General features: G+C 45.9%; 1 protein-coding gene across 1 annotated transcript in view; it reads right to left on the reverse strand.

The window, feature by feature from the left end:
- Nucleotides 1–3,158: 3,158 nt before the first annotated feature.
- cacna1ab (calcium channel, voltage-dependent, P/Q type, alpha 1A subunit, b) overlaps nucleotides 3,159–19,264 on the reverse strand; it is a gene marked incomplete at both ends in the record, with an annotated part of 141,531 nt that continues 125,425 nt past the window's right edge. The window contains 11 exon segments of the mRNA XM_079159692.1: nucleotides 3,159–3,233; nucleotides 3,235–3,255; nucleotides 3,257–3,709; nucleotides 3,711–3,893; nucleotides 4,561–4,802; nucleotides 6,336–6,537; nucleotides 11,177–11,212; nucleotides 11,679–11,696; nucleotides 15,232–15,345; nucleotides 17,849–17,984; nucleotides 18,908–19,029. Of these exon segments, the coding sequence (XP_079015818.1) occupies nucleotides 3,159–3,233; nucleotides 3,235–3,255; nucleotides 3,257–3,709; nucleotides 3,711–3,893; nucleotides 4,561–4,802; nucleotides 6,336–6,537; nucleotides 11,177–11,212; nucleotides 11,679–11,696; nucleotides 15,232–15,345; nucleotides 17,849–17,984; nucleotides 18,908–19,029 (1,602 nt within the window).

Consider the following 19,264-nt stretch of genomic DNA (forward strand, 5'->3'; position numbering starts at 1 on the left):
GACTGCGATAGCAAACAGCGCAAGGTTTTTCAAGAGTAGCTAGATCGTCAACCGTGTCATGAGCATGAACGGCGTGCAAAACAAATAAATATCTGAAACTTTAAACTCTGTCTGTTATCTATAACTACATCTACCGATATTCTATCTAGATTTATACGCAGTTTATCATCTATAGTCATCTATACTTTATCAAGTTATTGAATATTCAATAAATGTTGTCCCTCATAACAATAAGGATGAAATTATTAGTCCTAAGTGTTTCTGTCCCGCAACGTGTCTTCAAGCTGAAAGAACAGATGTCAAAAGCAAATGGACAGAAAAAGAAGGATAGATGAGAGAGGAGAGGTCGTGGATACTGACGTGGGTTTTGGCAGCGGAGGTTTCAGCTTTGCTACAACCTCATATCGGGGATTTGGTGGCTGTTCTCTGGTTATCCAGACCTGAGCGAAGGGGGTTGGACGGGTGTAGGGGGGGGGGGGGGGGGGGGGGGGGGGGGGGGTCAGCATTGGCACAGACAGGCAGACAGAAGGACTTGGGCCGACACACGGACAGATATGGCGTCTCTCAGGCTGCATCCATGTTTCCCCCCGACTAGGACTGGACTTCATCTATACAAAGATATAAGAGACGGGTACAAGAGGAGGTTTTCACTCCAGGTCTAGAAAAAACAGGATGTAGCCCGGAGGCTGTCCTGTAGATTGGGAAGGCAGAAGGGCGGATAATGTGCGCTGATAACTGCCCCCTGGTGGCAAGAAAAAAAAAGAAGAGAACAACGCCACCTAATACTGACACCAACACCGTACCACCAATACTGTGCTGTCACTGCCGGCAACCGGTCGCACTACAAAGCTACAGAGCCAGACGGAGGGGAAAAGATTGAGAGTCGTGGTTTTTTTTTTTGGCTGCAAGTTGAAGAAATCAACCTCGGTAGAACTTCAGTAAAACTTGGCTCGTCTGGAACCTCTGCAGTGTAAAATGCAGACGAACTCTTCCACGTTCTCGGCGATCTGGTCTACCCCCCCCCCCCCCCCTCCCCTCCGAACGCGAATTCTTGATCTTTGGGTTGGCTTGACAAGAGTACTGACCCGCGTGAATCACTGCGAGTCAGCTAGCCTGAAGCTCCCCCACTGACCGCTAACCTCCGCCGTTCTGAAGAGAGAAGCGTGTCTTAAGAGTTGCGTTACAACACGCAACGCCGCTGAGTGAGCGTTCCCCGAGCCGCCATAAACACGTCGCCGGAAGGCATCAGGAACCCGGTAAACGTCGTTGGACGCGGGGGGATTTTTAAAAAACATAACAGATGTAAATAAGATGGACATAGCATACTTAAACTCCAAACAGCATGACAACAAATCTACAGCAACAGTTCCATCAATCAGCATCATCATCATTGTCATCGTCATTTTGCATTGACATTGATATCATTATTCGTAAGACTATCATCATTAACAATAATAAATCAAGTGTGGTGGAAGTCCGCTTCTCTCCGCTCTTTCTCCCTCTCGTCTCTCAAGCACGACAGGAAACTTTAACGTGATACTGCAGTGTCTCCCGTCTTTTTTAACAGTTCGTAGCTTTTTAATCGGACAAAATGGACGAACTTCAAAAAGCCCGTTTTTTTTTCGGTTGAAAACTAAACGAAAAATTACATTTGAGATTCAGGAGAGTGAGAGAGAGAGTCCGAAAGAAGAGGACTTCTTTTGTAAACCTAAATGCAAAGTTTTCCTACAAAGACCCCAGGTCCCACCCACACCAGTTAGATTTCCTCTCTAGTATGTATTTAATCGATCATGCAGGCTTCCATCAAATTGTGGACTCCAAAAAAGATCAAAAAGGAGGCTGAGCGAATGCAACAGAAGAACCAAGCTCCAATGTCCGAAGAAGAACAAGAAGGAGAAGTAATCGATAGTAATCGAAGAAATTCTGAAGAAATTAGTCTTTTTCCCCGTCCCTCCTTTCCTCTCCTCCGCCCCCACTCAACCGTGCGATGTCATTTCCTGTCAGGTCATCCCTTAAGCCTTTTTTCGCCGGGTCGGGTCGTGTAACCGAGGAGGAAGGGGCATGACGAAGTGTCCCGACTCCCTTCTCAAGTTACCTGAGGCCCACCCCTAACCAATAGCGCACTCGGACAGGAAGTGAGCCCGCACGTGCCCCGCCCCCCGCCCCCCTCCCCTGCACTACCACCACCGCTGGACAGGAAGTGATGTCACACCAGTTCCGTCAGCATTAAGTGAGTCTTTAACAGTAAACAGAGATGATAAAACTCATCAAATAGCCAGCGCTGTGATTGGCTGGTTTTTGCAGTATAGGCGGAGCTTCCTGGTTCTGTCCCTTGGAAAGGAAAAAAGGTTAAAGATAAAGTGGTTGTTCTCCCTTTTTTTTCTTTTCATTGTTTGTCATGTAAAGTTTCATTTTGTTCTTCATTGTTCAAGTTTGATTTTCTGGAGGCATAGCTTGGCATGTAAGGGTTAGGGGGTCCTGGCTTTGTGTTAAATCATTTTTTCTTAAAACGTTATCTATTCGAGGAGTCAGAGTCGAAGCAGTGGACTCTGCGTTCCCGACTCGTTTTTCAGGCTTTTACATTAGCAGACCGGCCACAGCGACAGATTTGCAAACGTCTGACGAAACTAACCAATCACGCGACAGTCTGGGGGAGAAGCGCTTTTTAGGCCTCGTGAACCGCGATCATCCCCCGGGCCGTTTTTTGCATGCTCCTCCCTTCGCTTTTTTTTTGTGTGTTCCCACAACCTCTCTCTCTTCCGCCTTCAGCCTGGCCTTGCTGGTCAGGCATAGAATTCTGGGAAGTGTAGTTCTGAGAGAGGCAGAGGTAAACCGTTGCCCCGGGCCTCGCCATAGTTGTCTTAGCCGTCTCTTTTTTTCATTTTTATCCACGTGCTGCTCTGTCACTGATTTGAGTCTGACACAAAATCTGTAAAAGGCTAATTGCAGCACCTGCGCCCCCCCCTTCCCCCTCCGCTCGTTTTCCTCTCATTTAGAGTCCGAGGGTTGAGTGTAGAGGGTTTTGGAGGGCGTCCAGCCCCCCTTCAACATTTCTCACCACCTTTGCTTTATTAAAAGTCTACGTATCCAAGGCCAGAGCACCGGAGGCTGCTATTATTCCCCTCTCCTGCCCTTATCCCTCGCTCCCCTGTTGGTTGCTAGCACCAGTCATCCTCGTCCGTCTCACTAAAAGGTTCATGCAGGCCCTTGCGGGGCCCTCGGCCATGGGGGGGGCCGGTGCTGGGGATGGGGGGGGCGCTCCAGGTGGCCCCCGCCGGTGCGGGGAAGGGGAGGACGAGCGGTAGCCATTGGGCACCCTGCGTGGATGCGGGTGAGGGGGCGGAGGGGGCCCGTGGTGGGCAGTCCTGGGTGAGCGTGGGTGCGGGTGAGGATTCCCCCCGTGTGGGTGCGGGTTGCCGTGGGAGAGGCTTTGCTCGTAGGCGGGGGGCTCGTGGTGCCGCTCGTACTCGTAGTCGCGCTCGTAGAAGGGCCCGTCTCCCTCCAGGCTGTCCCCGGGCGGGGGCCCGCTCCAGCGGCCTCGGTGAGGGGACCTGGGCGAGCCGTGGAGGGGCGAGCGCGGGGACTGGTGCCGGGGGGAGAGCGGCGAACCGTGCCGGGACGAGGAGCCCCCGGGGTGGGGAGAGGCCTGGCGCGACGCGGGTCGGTGGTGGTAGCCTCTGTCGTGGTCTGGCGGGGAGAAGTGTCGGGGGGGAGGGCGAGCGCAGTCGGCCCGGCCCCCCGGGGGGGCCGTAGCTGGGCTTGCGGACGGCGGGGGAGTAGGTGACATGCGGACGGGGAACAGCAGGGGTCTGGGGCAGCTGGCGACGGCCTCTCCGCGGAGTGCTGGTCCCCGAGGTGGAGGGGACCGGGCTGCCGCTCACCGAACTACTGCCCTACAGCAAAATGTAAACAAGGAAAATCAAAACGCACCACAACAACAACACCAAGACCAGAATAGAGAAGAGTGGAGATAGATAGATAGAAAGGTAGGTAGGTAGGTAGGTAGGTAGGAAGGTAGGTAGGTAGGTAGGTAGGAAGGTAGGTAGGAAGGTAGGTAGGTAGGTAGGTAGGTAGGTAGGTAGGTAGATAGATAAACACCATTGAAAATCATCCAAAAACATAGCGATGAGGCAAAAAATTTACACCAAGAAGCCACACGTCACATTGAAGAAAAATGGACAGAAAGAGAGAAACAGTGATAAAGAAAAAAGCATAACACAAAAAAGAGAGATTGATATCCATAAGTAGGTGTATATGACTTTGTGTGAACTCTTACTGGATAAAAGAACAGCTGTTGTGGTTAAAGATCACTTCATAAATAACGAATGAAGCGTAACCTGCTGTGACTACAAGAGTATAATGTAACTAGCTGTGACGTGAGGCACCAGGTCAGTGCTGAGGTACTCGCAAATGACAGCAGAGAACATCCTCAAAGCTATTTATCCAACCTGTAAAACGCTTTCTATAAAGGTAATCTACTTATATGGAAATTAAGACAGAACAGGAAACAGTATGCTGTCCCTAATCTTGGCTTTTGGTCTCAGTGTCTTTGGAGCCCACCTGTCTGTGTCCCCGTCCGTCGGGCCCCTCGCTGGGCGAGCGGGACCACTGGCGGTCGTGGGGATGCCTGTGGGGGTAGTCGTGTCTGTCCGGGCCGTAGCGCTCCTTGTCCATGGAGCTGTGGTGGTGGTGGTGGTGGTGATGGTGGTGGCGACGGTCCTTGGTCCGGCCGCGGTCCCGCTCGTGCTCCTTGGGTGGGAGGTCGCCCGACTGCGTGGTGGTGCTGAGGTCTGTGCCCAGACCTAGCGGGGAGATGTCTCAGTTTACGTTTGTATAAACAAGGGCCACTCGAGGAGAGGTCATGCAAAGTCAAGTTACTGTGGTCGTTAACCATTTTGAAAAGCAAGTCAAAGGTGATTTTTTATTCAAATGAGAACAAACTCGTCATCTGAAAACTGGGAACCTAAAGATTCACAAAATTGGGCTCATTGGATTCACAAGAGTCTCAGCTTTTCAGTAATACCTTATTTATGCAATTTCAAGACTTTTTTGGGACCCCATTATGCAGAAATATGCAAATACACCATAACAGGCAAAAATAACACATTTATACTGCACGCACAGTTTTCGTCCCCAAGCTCCATGAAGTTAGCATGAAACTGGCATCTTGAGGTGAAAGGTCAACGGACCCCTTCTGAAATTGGCCACACCAGTTTTTCCCATCGACAAACTTTAAGACTTTAAACTTTGGAGCGTTATTTTTTATTTGATTTCACTGCAGCTGGATTCTCGCGATGTCACAGTTAGCATGATATGCTAACTTAGCGGTAATGGATTCATTACGTCGTCTAGTTTTACATAATACTAATATCTTCACTCTGGGTGAAATGTGTTTTATATTAAATGGAGAAAAAAAATGAACTAAATGCGGCAAAGAAATGCGCCGTGCGTGCAGTCAAATGCAGAGGCAAAGAAAAACGACTTCAAAACACCATCATCACTACCGAGAGAGTCCTCTCCATCAGATCAGAGAGCTCTCCAGATATAAAGAGCATTTAGAGTTAAACTGGGCCGGCCTGGCTGCTTTAGTTTTACAGGCTGAAGCACAAAATGTGCACTCGCAATTAGTGATGAAGTGGACAATGTTCTTTTTCAAGGACTTCTTTGTGCCGAGACTTGACTCGCATAGATGTTGGTGAATGTGATGACAATGCACAGATCGCTCTTAACCGCTACTGAGTTGCCCTTGACTGTAGAGCAACGCTGTGGGCTGCAACTACGGCAACGTTACATCATCACTTGATGTCTAATGCCTCTGTTCGTAAAAATGGTGCGTTAAACTCCAGGTTCTCCATCATTTCTCAACAGAAGGACAAACATTTCTTATCAGTCACATGTTTTATGCCCTAAAGCATCCCCTGCTTTATGGTCTGTTTGACTCTAAATGGACCATCATTTACTAAATGAACATCATGCTGTATTGAAGAAGACTTGCAACTAGAGATTGAGACCATAAACTCATGTTTACAATGTTTACTGAGGTAATAAATCAAGAGAGAAGTAGAGTCATTTTCTCATAGACTTCTATACAACCAGAGGAGTCGCCCCCTGGTGGTCATTAGAGAGAATGCAGCTTTAACACATGAAGCTTTGACTTCATTCTGCAGAACCGGAGGTTACCGCCTGGTTTTAACGCACACACTTAGCAAGCTAACAGTGATCAGTGATTCCACCAATACCTTTTAAGTGATCTTGTCATGGATTAAAGCGTTGATTAATCGCAATCCCTGCAAATGTTGCTGCTCAAAGGTTTCGATGTCCTCTGAGCGACTCACCCGTGTCGGCGTCGGTGTATCTGGTGAGGGAGCGCTGCGAGGCCCGGTGACTCCTGTCCCTGTGTCTGCGACCTCCTCCGTGTCGCCCCTCCTCGGACACCACCCTCTCCAGGGAGTAGTCGTCCAGCCTCACGCCCCGGCCCGTGCGCCCGTGGACCAGGCTGGAGGTGGAGCGACGCATCGGACTGGTGTCGGTGATGGTCTGGGAGGAGATGAAGGGGGAGGGCAGAGAGGGAGATACAGAAAAAGGGAGAAGGACAGGGGCAAGATGGGAAGAACATGAGGTTGGAGAGGAGGTGATGAGATGAGGAGAGAAAAAGAAGGAAAAGAAAGTGAGATTTAATGCATTCTGACTGTTCGACACTCAACACTCGCTGAGCTGCATGTCAGTGCATTCCTGTGTGTATCTGTGCAAATTGAATATATGTGACTTGGGTCAAACAGCAGTACCAAATAAATCGGGTTGTGGTTAACCACACTAGGACACTTCAGGTTTTCGAAGGTTACATTTTGTTTTGACCCATCTTAAAATCATTTATCAGCTTATGGTATTTGCAGTAAAAGTAGCTTCACCCATACTACCTGAAATCCCTGACTACTAAGCCTTTGACAAGCACATATAATAACATGCTTCTTCACCAAAAACATGGGGGGGGGGGGGACAGACAAGATAAACGGGGAACTGACAGGGAGAGAAGGAAGAGGCTAGAGAGACAGAGAGCAAGCATGAAGGAGGGCCATAAAAACCATGCCTCACATGCACCCGCTGGACTTTTCCAAATGGCGGCCATATTTCATTCAGCTCACGGTCAGGTTGGTACATCATCAGACCAGCAAAGAACATCGGGTGTTTGATGCTGGTTGGAAGAGGGACGCCGAAGACCCAGAATGTACTGTTATTTTTCATCAATCTAACATTTTATTTAAAAAAATAATTTTTTCTTGATTCCAAAAACAAAAATCTGAATTTGAATCTGGCAGATTACTTCTGGTTTTAACACATACAGTGACACGAAGACAGCAGGATTAAGCACATTTCCAACACTATAGAAGTGTGTAATAGCTGATTAGCAGATTTAAATCTCACTGGTTTAATGTTAACAATGTATAAACATAATCTTACTCCACTTCCTAACTGGATTTATTTCAATATCTGTCGTTATTTTATTTCTTATTCTGCTCGTCAGAAAGATATTTAAAGAGTTTTATATCTTTATTTTTGCCTGCTTGTCTTATATACGTATTGTTTGTCCAACGGTATGACATGAATAAAACATGGCAGCCAGGTGGAGAAGGTAAAATGACATCCCATAACCTTTGAGTCTGGTCAAAGCGCTCTGCAAGAACCCAACAGAAAAACATACAGGATTGACCGTCAAAAAGAGTTTAACGTAAGTGTGACGCTGTAAGTTTCTGAATTTAGGATAAGTTGATTTATTGGTCTTGGTTATCAGCTGCCTAATGTCAGCTGCTAACATGGTGAGCCGGGTAACGTCGGCTAAGTTAACACTGCTGAGCTGAAAAAAACAACTGGCAGCCGTTGTCACCAGAATTTCACTGTAATAAATTCGGTAGAACTTCTTCTGCTATTAGGGTCAAAGAATATTAGTTCTGCTGATTGTATGGTTACGGTTGGAGTTTGATTCTATATTATACCGGATAAATAAGTTTTTACCATTGACAAAAATGCTGTTTTGCCATATAATTAACATTAAAATACCGCATAAATACAGTTTCTGCCATGTAATAAGACGGCGTTTTACTGTGAAACAACGTTAGCGAGCTAAAGACACTGCCTTGCGTTGCCCCCACAGAATAAACTAATGACTGTGGCATTATTATAAAATATACTGAGAATAAACTAATGACTGTGGCATTATTATATAATATACTGTTAGTTGCTCTAACTAGAGCCACAAAGAAAACATCCTTCTGTTGACATTACAAACAGAACGACGACAAAGCGCCTGATAACCGTGCTAACTGATGACTCAGCTGTGTCCTCGCAAAAGCGTTTTTAATTTTACATAAACCAATTTTAAAAACATAACCATCTGTGTTCATAATAATTTACTACGAGCAGTCACGGACGCATTCAGCTGAAAGTCACCCGTCAGCAGAAATGTCTCTTTGAACCCGTCTAGTACTGTGTGTGTGTGTGTGTGTGAGTGTGCATATAAACCTCTAATAACGTGTAAACAGTAAACAGCATATCATATAAAGGAACTGGCTCCAGGTGACGTCTACTGTACATCCAGATTTTCTTGCTGGGTTCATTATCAGGCTCTTCTGACCAGGACCCCTGTTGACCCTCCGCCCCCCCCCCCCCCCCCAACCCTGGAAAGCTTCACAACACCCTGATGATGAAGCACATGTCAGTCTGCAAGCGGCAGGCCGGACAAAGACTCAGACGGACACAAGAGGATTCACCGTCCGGAGAGAAGCCATGCACGCCCTCCGGGTAGCCGGCAGCACGGTGCTACACGAGGTCATACACTTCAGAACAACGTGTCACGTTCCACTTCTTTCTTGGCATCTATTTTGAAAGAACTACGGCTGTCACAATATTAGATCTTCACTACTCTACTAAGAATTCACGGTAATGGTATTATTGCAATGAATTACCCTAAAAGGGTGTAAGAAGTGGACGTAGTCATCGTGACGTCACCCGCTGGTTTGTGGACCTGCCGTTTTGAAGCCTTGAGTTCGGCAATTTCGCCCCTTGCCATCTTGAATTACGGGCCGTCGACCATGTTGTTGTTTTTTTTTGCAACCAATGAACTGAAGTAACCATATTTGGAATGCGGAGGACTGACGTACAGACGCCGGATACGTCTCTGGTAACGGTTCAAAAGGACTTTTTCCCTGTTAAAACAAGTCAACGTTGACTCTTTTAAGCTACGTTAACGTGACCTTACTACATCGCTTACGTGATGTCGCCTACTCAACTAGGAACGTAGGTTGCGTACTGTTACGTACATAACGTAACATACTTAACTATGTGACAAACGTTCTTATTTCAAACCAAAACCACAATCTTTACCTGAACCTAACCCAGCAAAAGTTACGCCAGAAGGGCACAGAGAGCGCCATAGCTTGTAAGATCACTGACGAGTTGGCAGGGAGACGAAGTGAGAACGGAAAGAAACGGAAATTATTTAAAAAGGCGCTGGTTTACTTACATTGTAATATCATATGTAATTTATTACCTGATATCAATACTTCATTTAAATATCATCGTCAGTACCGCTATTGACAACTAGCCTCACTGTTTCATTGTGTTGCGTAATAACATCGCGTCAAAACGTTCGATGACGACGTGGATTGAAATGTCATTTTCATGCTGCTGTGTGACTCCGATGTCACATTTCAGTCTTTCATTGAAACAGGTATAAAACTCTCATATTTCCTCAGACGTTTCGGAACATATCACAGCAACATTATGATTCTATGACTTAAAACAATGATGTCACCGTGCAGCCACTTCTGTCTCCGTCCAACCTTCAAGCTACTGACTGACAGTCTTTGGCTAAAGCAGAACACCTTCCCTCATCGGCACGCCGCTTCCTCTCTCCACCACATCCACGGCGAGACTCGGCTCTGCAACGTCATGCATGACCAATGACATGCCGGTACGCCGCCAATCCCCCCCCCCCCACAGGCCAACAGTCACAGATCAGGCCAGTCCATGCTTTTTGTCGTACTCTGTTGACCCACTCTGCAGCGATTGCAACAGACCACAACACACACGGAGGCAACACACCCACACACACACTTGCTGCATTCAAGCAAAACTCCAGAAAACAAACAATGGAGAGCAGAGCGACCTCAACACGAGCAGAGAGAGAGAGAGAGAGAGAGAGAGAGAGAGAGAGAGAGACACTGGGACAGCTCAGAGAGAAGCCGACAGGATAGATAGACAGAAGGGAGAGTTGATCAAAGTAGATCTGAATCGTGACAATTAGGCCACGGTTGATTTAAAAAGCTCGGAGCACCAGGTGGGGCGAGGGCTCACTGCGTCAACACAACTCAGATGGCGTTTTTCTTTTTTTAGGTACAGAAAATGTACTTCTGAGCTGAAAACAGACGACGCAAACAATCAAAAGTATTACGCAAATATAGTATAAAATATGAAGATTTGTCCCGTGCAGTAATTGCGACAAGGAACCATCCGATATTTGAAAGACAGCTCATTCATTCCCTTCAGTGTTTGATGTTAAAGGAGTTGAGTGTGCGCTCATTGTCTCAGGTGCTCTAAGTTTTACTAAACATCTAACACTGGTGTCCTAAAAGTGACGATACCCGTTACCCTGGTACCAGAGGACCCTGGTACCATAAGACCCTGGTATCATAAGACCCTGGTATCATAAGACCCTGGTACCATAAGACCCTGGTACCATAGGACCCTGGTACCATAAGACCCTGGTACCATAGGACCCTGGTACCATAAGACCCTGGTATCATAAGACCCTGGTACCATAAGACCCTGGTATCATAAGACCCTGGTACCATAGGACCCTGGTATCATAAGACCCTGGTAACATAAGACCCTGGTACCATAAGATCCTGGTACCATAAGACCCTGGTACCATAGGACCCTGGTACCATAGGACCCTGGTACCATAGGACCCTGGTAACCCCTGAGATTGAAACATTTACACCACCTGACCAGTCCTGACCTCAACCCACCCATATGGCTCCTCCTGTTACGGAAATAAACCAGCAAACTACATTTTTGTTGCAGATCCAGTTTGAAAAATGATCGACGGAGAGACAGAAGAATGAAAAGGGAAGAGAGAGAGAGAGAGAGAGAGAGAGAGAGAGAGAGAGAGTGTACATACACTGAGGTTATTTCCACGAGGCCTGTGTCTCCTCCGCTGCAGAGCAGGCAAACAGAGATGATACGTAGAGCAGAGCAGTGTAGCACACACACACACACACACACACACACACACACACACACACACACACACACACACACACACACACACACACACACACACACACACACACACACACACACACACACACACACACACACACACACACAAAGAGCATAGGCCCGACATAGCATAGCCACCAGGGCCGAAAGAGAATAGAGGACAGAGACAGAAACGAGAGAAGGAATGAGGCGATAAATACAGAGGAGGGAGGGAAGAGACAAATAATAGTAGGAGAAGTAGAAAATTAAAAAAATAAGTGATGAGGGGGGGGGGGGGGGAGAAAGGACAGAGGACAATATAAGATGCATGTCCATCCACACACACACACACACACACACACACACACACACACACACACACACACACACACACACACACACACACACACACACACACTTACCGAAACAGCATGAGCTCTCTGTAAGGCAGAGCAGTGTTAGAAGGCAGTAAGTAACACATACCGTATACTGTATGAAACACACACACTCACACTCACACACACACTCACACACACAGACAGACACACACACAGACACAGCAGTCTACCTGCCCTCATGTTGAGCTAGTATCTTATTCTATGAACACATTCTGTTCAGGACGGTGACCTGGATCATGTTGTGTTGTGTTATCTGAATGAGAGCAGCTTGTCTAAATGTAAAGGCCAGTAAAGAGAAGTGACTGTTCTCCCTCCAATTAGAGAAAAAAAAGACAAGCACACAAAGAGTGCCTCCAGAGCTAAACTGCAGTGTGTGAGTATTTAGAGAGTGAACCACTCCTCTTTGTCGTTGTGAGTGTAAAGTTCTACCCGTCAGCTTTAATTTGAGGGTATTTACATCTGAATCTTATAAACAGTGAACTGTATCCTTTTTATTATGCACAGTATATTTAAGACTAAGCAACATCATATTTACGATTTAAAAGCAACTTAAAAACACAAAGAATCAGTAGAAACCTCCTCTACTCTCTTCAAACGCCTCTGTTTATGCGCACATCACATGACCTCTACACTTCTCCTCCCTCGTCCTCTACATGTTCACACAAAAACACTCCATAGAGTGACCAACACACCAAAGTGAGAGCAACATGACCGGATGCAGTGACATGTGTGAGCATGGAATGAATGTGTGTGTGTGTGTGCAACTGCAGCCAGAGGCTTCGTGGTGAAGTCCTACATGGGAAATAAAGATTTTAAATGTGTTTTCTTTTTTGTGTGATTCGTTTACTGACTAAATATAATGATGAAGCCCAAAACCCAGTTGGGCGGTTATCGTTTGGGGAATCCAAGATCTGAACGCACACAGGGACCGATTCACAAACAGGGCGTGAGCAGAGGACAGCGGACGTGTCCCCATCTCATGCACCCTCATTCTTATTTGGATAGTTAAGTTTAGAATCTGCGCCACAGAAATAAGCAAATAAGGACATTCTGTGTGATGTTCAACCAGACATTTAGTTATTGAATGGCCGTCTCACGGCCTAAAGCAAAACCGGCAACTCCTCACCGACAGTGCGTCCACTCAACTGCCGGCTTTGTTGGTGTCTGTGAGCGTCTGAGAGAGATCGTCAGATTTTTCAGAGTCCCTCTGGTGGATGAGATCTTCCACATGGTAACGTCTTCCTCTGGTATTCAGCCAGCAAATCATGCGAACTCTGGCTCTGGACTCATGCTGACTCTTCTTATATTTGCTCTGAATGTTCTCTCCCGGATCCCTTTAAGCTCCTCTCGATGGTTTATTCTCACTTGACCTCAGTGCTGTGGTAGAACTTCTCCCTTTAAATTCCAGGTCGTCTATCTCTCTTGACAAACCGGAGCCCGTTAGCGCGATCGAGGGCATTTTTGCAGAGGATGGACGTTTTGGGGGAGGTGCTGGACGGGCCTGAGGACCGCCAACACATCTTACCCTTTTGGTAATGTATGTTTGCTCACATTTCCTCAGTACAACAGCAGAGTCAGCACTTTATCTGGTTAACAACAGCACTGTATTCTTTTACAAAACACTTTTCTTCATATACCATTAAGCTTCTTATGGAAGCCCATTCCCGCCAGCAAAATCAAATAAAAAATCTACCCAAAAAAAAATAAAAAAATAAAATATCCACCCAAAAAATAAATAATATATATATCCACCCAGAAAAAAAAAAGATTTTTTTTTTTGTAGCCGGAAAAAAGTAAAAACATTTTTTTGCTAGCAAAAGAGATTAGAAGAGCGCATGCGCTTCAGTGACGATCTCCTCACAGGTCCCTTCATCCCCTCGCCAGTCTTTCCATGAAAACGACATGCAATTCTACATATTAATACTTATAATGATATATAACATCTAACATTTACAAAAGTCACCAGTAATAGTTACCTTGTGTAGAATTGCATGTCGTATTTTTTCCGACAAAAGAAAATCTTTTTTTTTTTTTTTCTTTTTTCCCGAACAAATACGACATGCAAAAAAAAAAAAAACATAATCTTTTTTTTGGGTTTTTCTGGGTGGATATATATATATTTTTTTTGGGGTGGATTTTATTTTTTTCGGGTGGATTTTTTATTTGATTTTGCTGGCGGGAATGGGCTTCCATAGCTTCTCTTAGCGAAGTTCTTTCAAATTAAAAGTATTCCTGCAGCTCACGGCACATTCTGATCCTCAGTTTTTCTTCTTATGCTTCGTGCATTATCTTCACAATGCCAGCTTGAATTTAAAACGTACCGACCACGTTGTCAGTGTGTGTTGGAGGACAGAAAAGCGTAGTTTAGTGTTGTCTCAAAGATATTCATTGTATTTCATTATGTTATCATATTCCACGATGTGACAAAAGTATTTCAGAATGAGACTTATCCAAGCGAGACACACAATAAAAAAGAAGTAAAGAAAAAACAAAAGCTTTATTTCTGCGTCGGGTCCGTTTCACAACGTTGCCAGACTGTCTGAGCCCGTCAGTGGCAAAAACAAAACACTTTCAGTGGACGTAGATTGACGGTGAGGAGTTGCCCGCTGCAGCATTTTCCCTAAATACTGGACCAATTCAAGTAACAGTTGTCCCCGTTAGACACTTAAGATACAAAAACACGGGGAAGAGTAGTTAATAAACGTATAGTAACTTCTACGACACCCCTCTTTCTCTGTCTTTCACACATCCAAGAAGTCAACACAGATGTCATTTTGATGAAGCCAATGATGCAGTCGCCCCGGTTGGGATGAGTGTTTCCGAAATACAATGAACCGGCAACCTACAGTTTATGTACCTTTTGGGCACCGCGTGGTTGTATTCTTTCTTTCAATGATTTGAATGCATCACAGTTATTAATGAGTCTTGTGTATCTCTTTTTCATTTTCATTTCCGGAGAGAGACGCCGACTCTGGCCACAGTTTGCACAGGACAGACACACCAAGGATTTAATGGAAATGAATGAGGGAACAGGATGAGGTTGGATCTGCTCTATAGATAGAGGTCTTCTAGATACATATTTGTATACATATCTAGAACACTTATCCAGCCTTCCGACCATTGGGTCGGCTGCTGGATGAGTGCGGGTTAGAGTGTGGGGGGGGGGGGGGGGGGGGGGGGGGGGACACAAACAGGGAAACCAGACAGTGCAGGTGAATGTACTGCTTCTTTGCATCCTGTCAAAACATTTAGGAGGAAGTGAACCATGTTTCCAAAACAATTTATTTTTAAGAATAAATTCTGAATATATATATATATATATATATAAAATATATGCCAGAAAAAAAGAAAGCTGTGAAAGAAATACCAAAACAAATCACTAGATGTGTCTTTTTCAACATATCTGCATATATTTGTTTGGTATTTTAATAAGAAGAAGGGATTGGTCCATTTGGAACTCAAGATGCAAAGAGAGACTATTGTGTTATTCACTTCAACTGTCCTCGCTGCTAATAGTGAGGGAGAATGATGGTGGAGGTGGTGGTGATGGTGATGATGGTGGGATGAAGGTGCTCACTTGGTTGTCTGCCGAGAGGCGGGGCATGGAGAGGGTCCGCCCGTGCCCATCCATTGGGTGATAGGGCTCAGTGTCGGAGTACCCGTCCCGCCCCATCGCCCTCATCTCTACCGTCTGTAAAACACAACGAGAGGAGGGGGGCGTGACCACTGTCTGCTGAGGGAGGGGACTCTGACGGGGGAGGGGGAGGGGGGGGGGGGGGGCGAGGGAGGCGCCAACTGAGGTGTAAGGGATATGAAACAAATTCAATGATGTATCAGGAAAGTTTGTTATGTTCCTCTTTAGTTTTCAGTCTTATGTCTTCATCTATGCAATTTGCATTAACGAACTGTTGCCAACTGTTGCTGTGCTTCAGAATTACACATTTAGGAGGTGGGTAACGATCAGATTGAGAAAGGTCCAGCTGAGGAGCTCCAGGCTCAGGAAGCACCTCCTCCTTCGGATGAAATTGTGTCGTCACATGTTATTGTATCATCAGGATACTAAACAATAATGTTACATGTTAAACTTAACCTTGAGCAGAAAATCACTATTACTAACTTAACGAGTTTGCTAACGTTAGCTAGCTTTGCTAATGTCGTTAGCAAACTGACATTAATGTTAGTTTTTTTCTTACTAACTTAATGAGTTTGCTAACGTTAGCTAGCTTTGCTAGTGTCGTTAGCAAACTGACATTAATGTTAGTTTTTTTCTTCTGTTGTGCCAACAATAATGCTAGTTCGCTAACGACATAAGCATAGCTAGTCAACGTTAGCTAACTCATTAGGTAAGTGCAAGTAATTTGCTGCTTAACTTTACGTTACCTAACTTTATAGGTAATATAAATATTGGTGGTATTGGTGGACATTGTGTGGCATGAACGTGATACAAAGTATCGATAAGCGCAATACAGTGTGCAATACTGTTGGCATGTAAATGCCATTCTTTTTGGGAGGAAGTGCAATAAACACATGATCAACACAATTGGTTTTCCGCCATGAGTCCCAGCATTGGGGATGGGCCCCAGTGCTGGAGGTGCCAGACCCTGGAGCTCTGCAGCAGGACACTGTTGATCAGATTAGGTCAGTTTATAAACACTACATAGCCGAATACTCTCTATCATCAGATTGTGGGTTACTGCATAACGTCCAGAAAACTGGGACCTTTCTGGCACGAAACTTCCATCCCAGTTTGTAAAAATTGTTAGCCTTCTACACGGGACTATTCCAAATCCATATACATCTTTGTACGTTAGTCAGGAGTGAAGAGGGAGATGAGGGGCTGAGGGGAGTAGGGACGTCCCAACAGACGAGTGAAAGTAAGGGGGCAGTGAGGAGGAGAAGGTGTACATCACAAAACACATCTACCAACTCCTAGCCGTCGACTCAAGAGGAGTTTGAAGAGTGAAAAGAGTGAAAACTCAGTGAGCAGGAAGAGAATAAGGGAGGTGTAGACTTCGAGCAGGAAGATGAATAAAGAGGAAGAAGAGAAGAGCTCAAAGGGACAAAGAGACACTAAGGTCTTATACACCGGAGTAACCGCAGCAACATCCAGCACTACAGACACTGAACTAATTCATTAGAGGTTGTTAAGAACTCTTTTGTGTTCAAGGATGACGGTGTAGACTTAGTTCTCGATCTTCTACACAACAAGGGCAACAAACATTAAGGTGGAGCTCTTCAATTGCTGTTGCGTCAAATCACCTCATATCAGAGACAGGAAACTGGATTTAGGTCCGACAATTCCTCCAGATTTTTATCTTGAAAGACTCCAATAAGATTTTAATTGATCATCTTTTATCTATCCAGGTTAGATGTGATACAAAAAGATAATCTGATATGAAATACCTACACCGAAAAGGCAAAGAAATATGCGTTTTTGGGACCACTTTGCAAGGGAGGAAGGTTTGGGCTCTGGGAGACGTACCTTCAGTCTGCGGTTAGCTGTAGCAAGTCACATTCAGCCAGCGCAAAACCCCAATACCGGGGGGGGGGGGGGGGGCTGATCCCGGAGACCACATCTCAGCAAACCAGATCAGTAAACTTCCTGTTCCCGCCATGACACAGGTTAGACCCAGCGCTCCACCAGCCCGCCGTGACCCCCCCTGCACCGGATAAACGCCAAATGCTACAGCTAACCGCTAACCGTTAAGGTCCGGCTTCCAGAGCTGCAACCGCTCTCTCCTCCCGGGCAGAAGTGGTATTATTGCCCTGCTGTTAGATCGAAGTAGATGACTGACTTTAAATTTGGATCGTTTGGGCCCCACTAGTAGAGGTGAAAAGCGGGCCCCTGTGACCAGATTTTCACACATTGCAAGTTTAAAAAGCTGGACTTTAATTTGTCTCTTGTTCCGTGGAAAGGCTGTGCTTTTGCATTTGCTAAATTCAGAGGGCTCAGAAAGGATATTCATATCCACCAACACATAAATGAAATTGTGTCCGGTCTTGTGACTGTGTGATCCTTCAGAGGCTAATCAGCTTTGAGGAACGTTTCCCACCGGCGTCTTAAATATTTGAGCATTAAATCTTATTGATTATTGATCGCACCCCCAGCTACTGCTACTGGACTTGAACATATCTGGCGCGGTCGGAGTCAAACCGTCGACGACGCGAAACGTTTTTTTTTGTGCTCATCATACCTGCGGGTTGTGACGGTTGTCGTGGAGCTCGTCGGGGTAGGGTCTGTCGGGGCTCCAGTTACCCGTCTGCTGGAACATTTCCTGGGCTTTGGCCGTCACCCACGATTGGCTCTCAGTCATGCCACCCTCTGGAGGTCTGGTGCCCACACATACACACAAGTCAGGGGGCGATTACAAACCGGGGAACGAAAGATAACCACCATTGACTAGGAGTCAAACAATATTTAGCAGCTTACATATGTGAGTTGAGCTACGATTGCGTGTGTGTGACGCATGTAAAGTACGATACATAAGTTGACTTCAGTTAAAATAAGTCAATGTTGACTTTTGGTTTTTCACAGGATACCCAAACAGTGGTCTCCTGAGTCAAAGTCCTGTGTTTGTTTGACCCGTCCGTCCACTCAGACCTCTTATCGACTCTGGTGCTCTTTGTACTTCGTCATCTAACTTCCTCCTTTTGCTGCTGTCATAATTACGACGACCACTAAAGGTGGTCGGTCGCCGAACACTGAATGTAAATATGGGTGATAAAAAGCTGCATGTTCAAACAACCTATGGGGTCGTTTTTTGGGCTCAAGACAGTCCAAAAATGATCAGCGTACTCTGTACGATGTACAACGGCCATTTCGGGACACCTGGACCTCAGTTTGTTGGGGCTGATGTCTAGATTATCACGGTGTTCTTGGCTAATCTTTCATCAGTTTACCCCGCACTTTGAAACCCTAGAATGCTAACATGCTAAATGTATTACTACGAAAGGTAAAATAAACCAGATGGCGTCAGCATCCCTCAAGCCAAATATTAGTAACTGACTACGTAATTCACCAGAGTCTGATCTTAATTATTATTTATTTTGGTATCTTTGCTTCATGTTCACTTTGTTGTCAGATATTCACACGTTAAGATTAGTTCATTGAGTTCTAGGTGAGCGAAATGTTGTGTATTTAAAGAACATTGTTTTTGGACAGAGGCAAGATGTCCCCAATAATCCGACCCGGGCGCAACAGAATGAATGTGTACATATGCGTCCCCCCCTCCCCCTGCCCGGTCTATACTCACATGCTGTTGAGGTTGTCCGGCTGGGTGCTGGGGAGGCCGTTGAGGCCCTGACCCCCCTGGCCGTCCGTGCCCCCTCCCTCAGAGGGCGGCTCCATGCGCTGAAACATTAATGGCGTTCGGTTCTGTGTGAGATACACGACATGGCCTGCAGGCTGGCATCAGGCACACTCAGGGGGCAGACACAGGACACAAACACAGGATGCACTCGCAGCATGCACCCACACGGGGGCGCCATCGGCAAACACATGGCTGTGGGTATCCGAGGTAAAGTTCCCTGCCGGACTACTGATCTGGGATCTGCTGACCACACTGAATAAGTGTTTTTTTAAAAAAGGGACACAGCTAGCTCTAAGATTA

Source organism: Pholis gunnellus, assembly GCF_910591455.1.
Source record: "Pholis gunnellus genome assembly, chromosome: 5".
Lineage (NCBI taxonomy): Eukaryota > Metazoa > Chordata > Actinopteri > Perciformes > Pholidae > Pholis > Pholis gunnellus.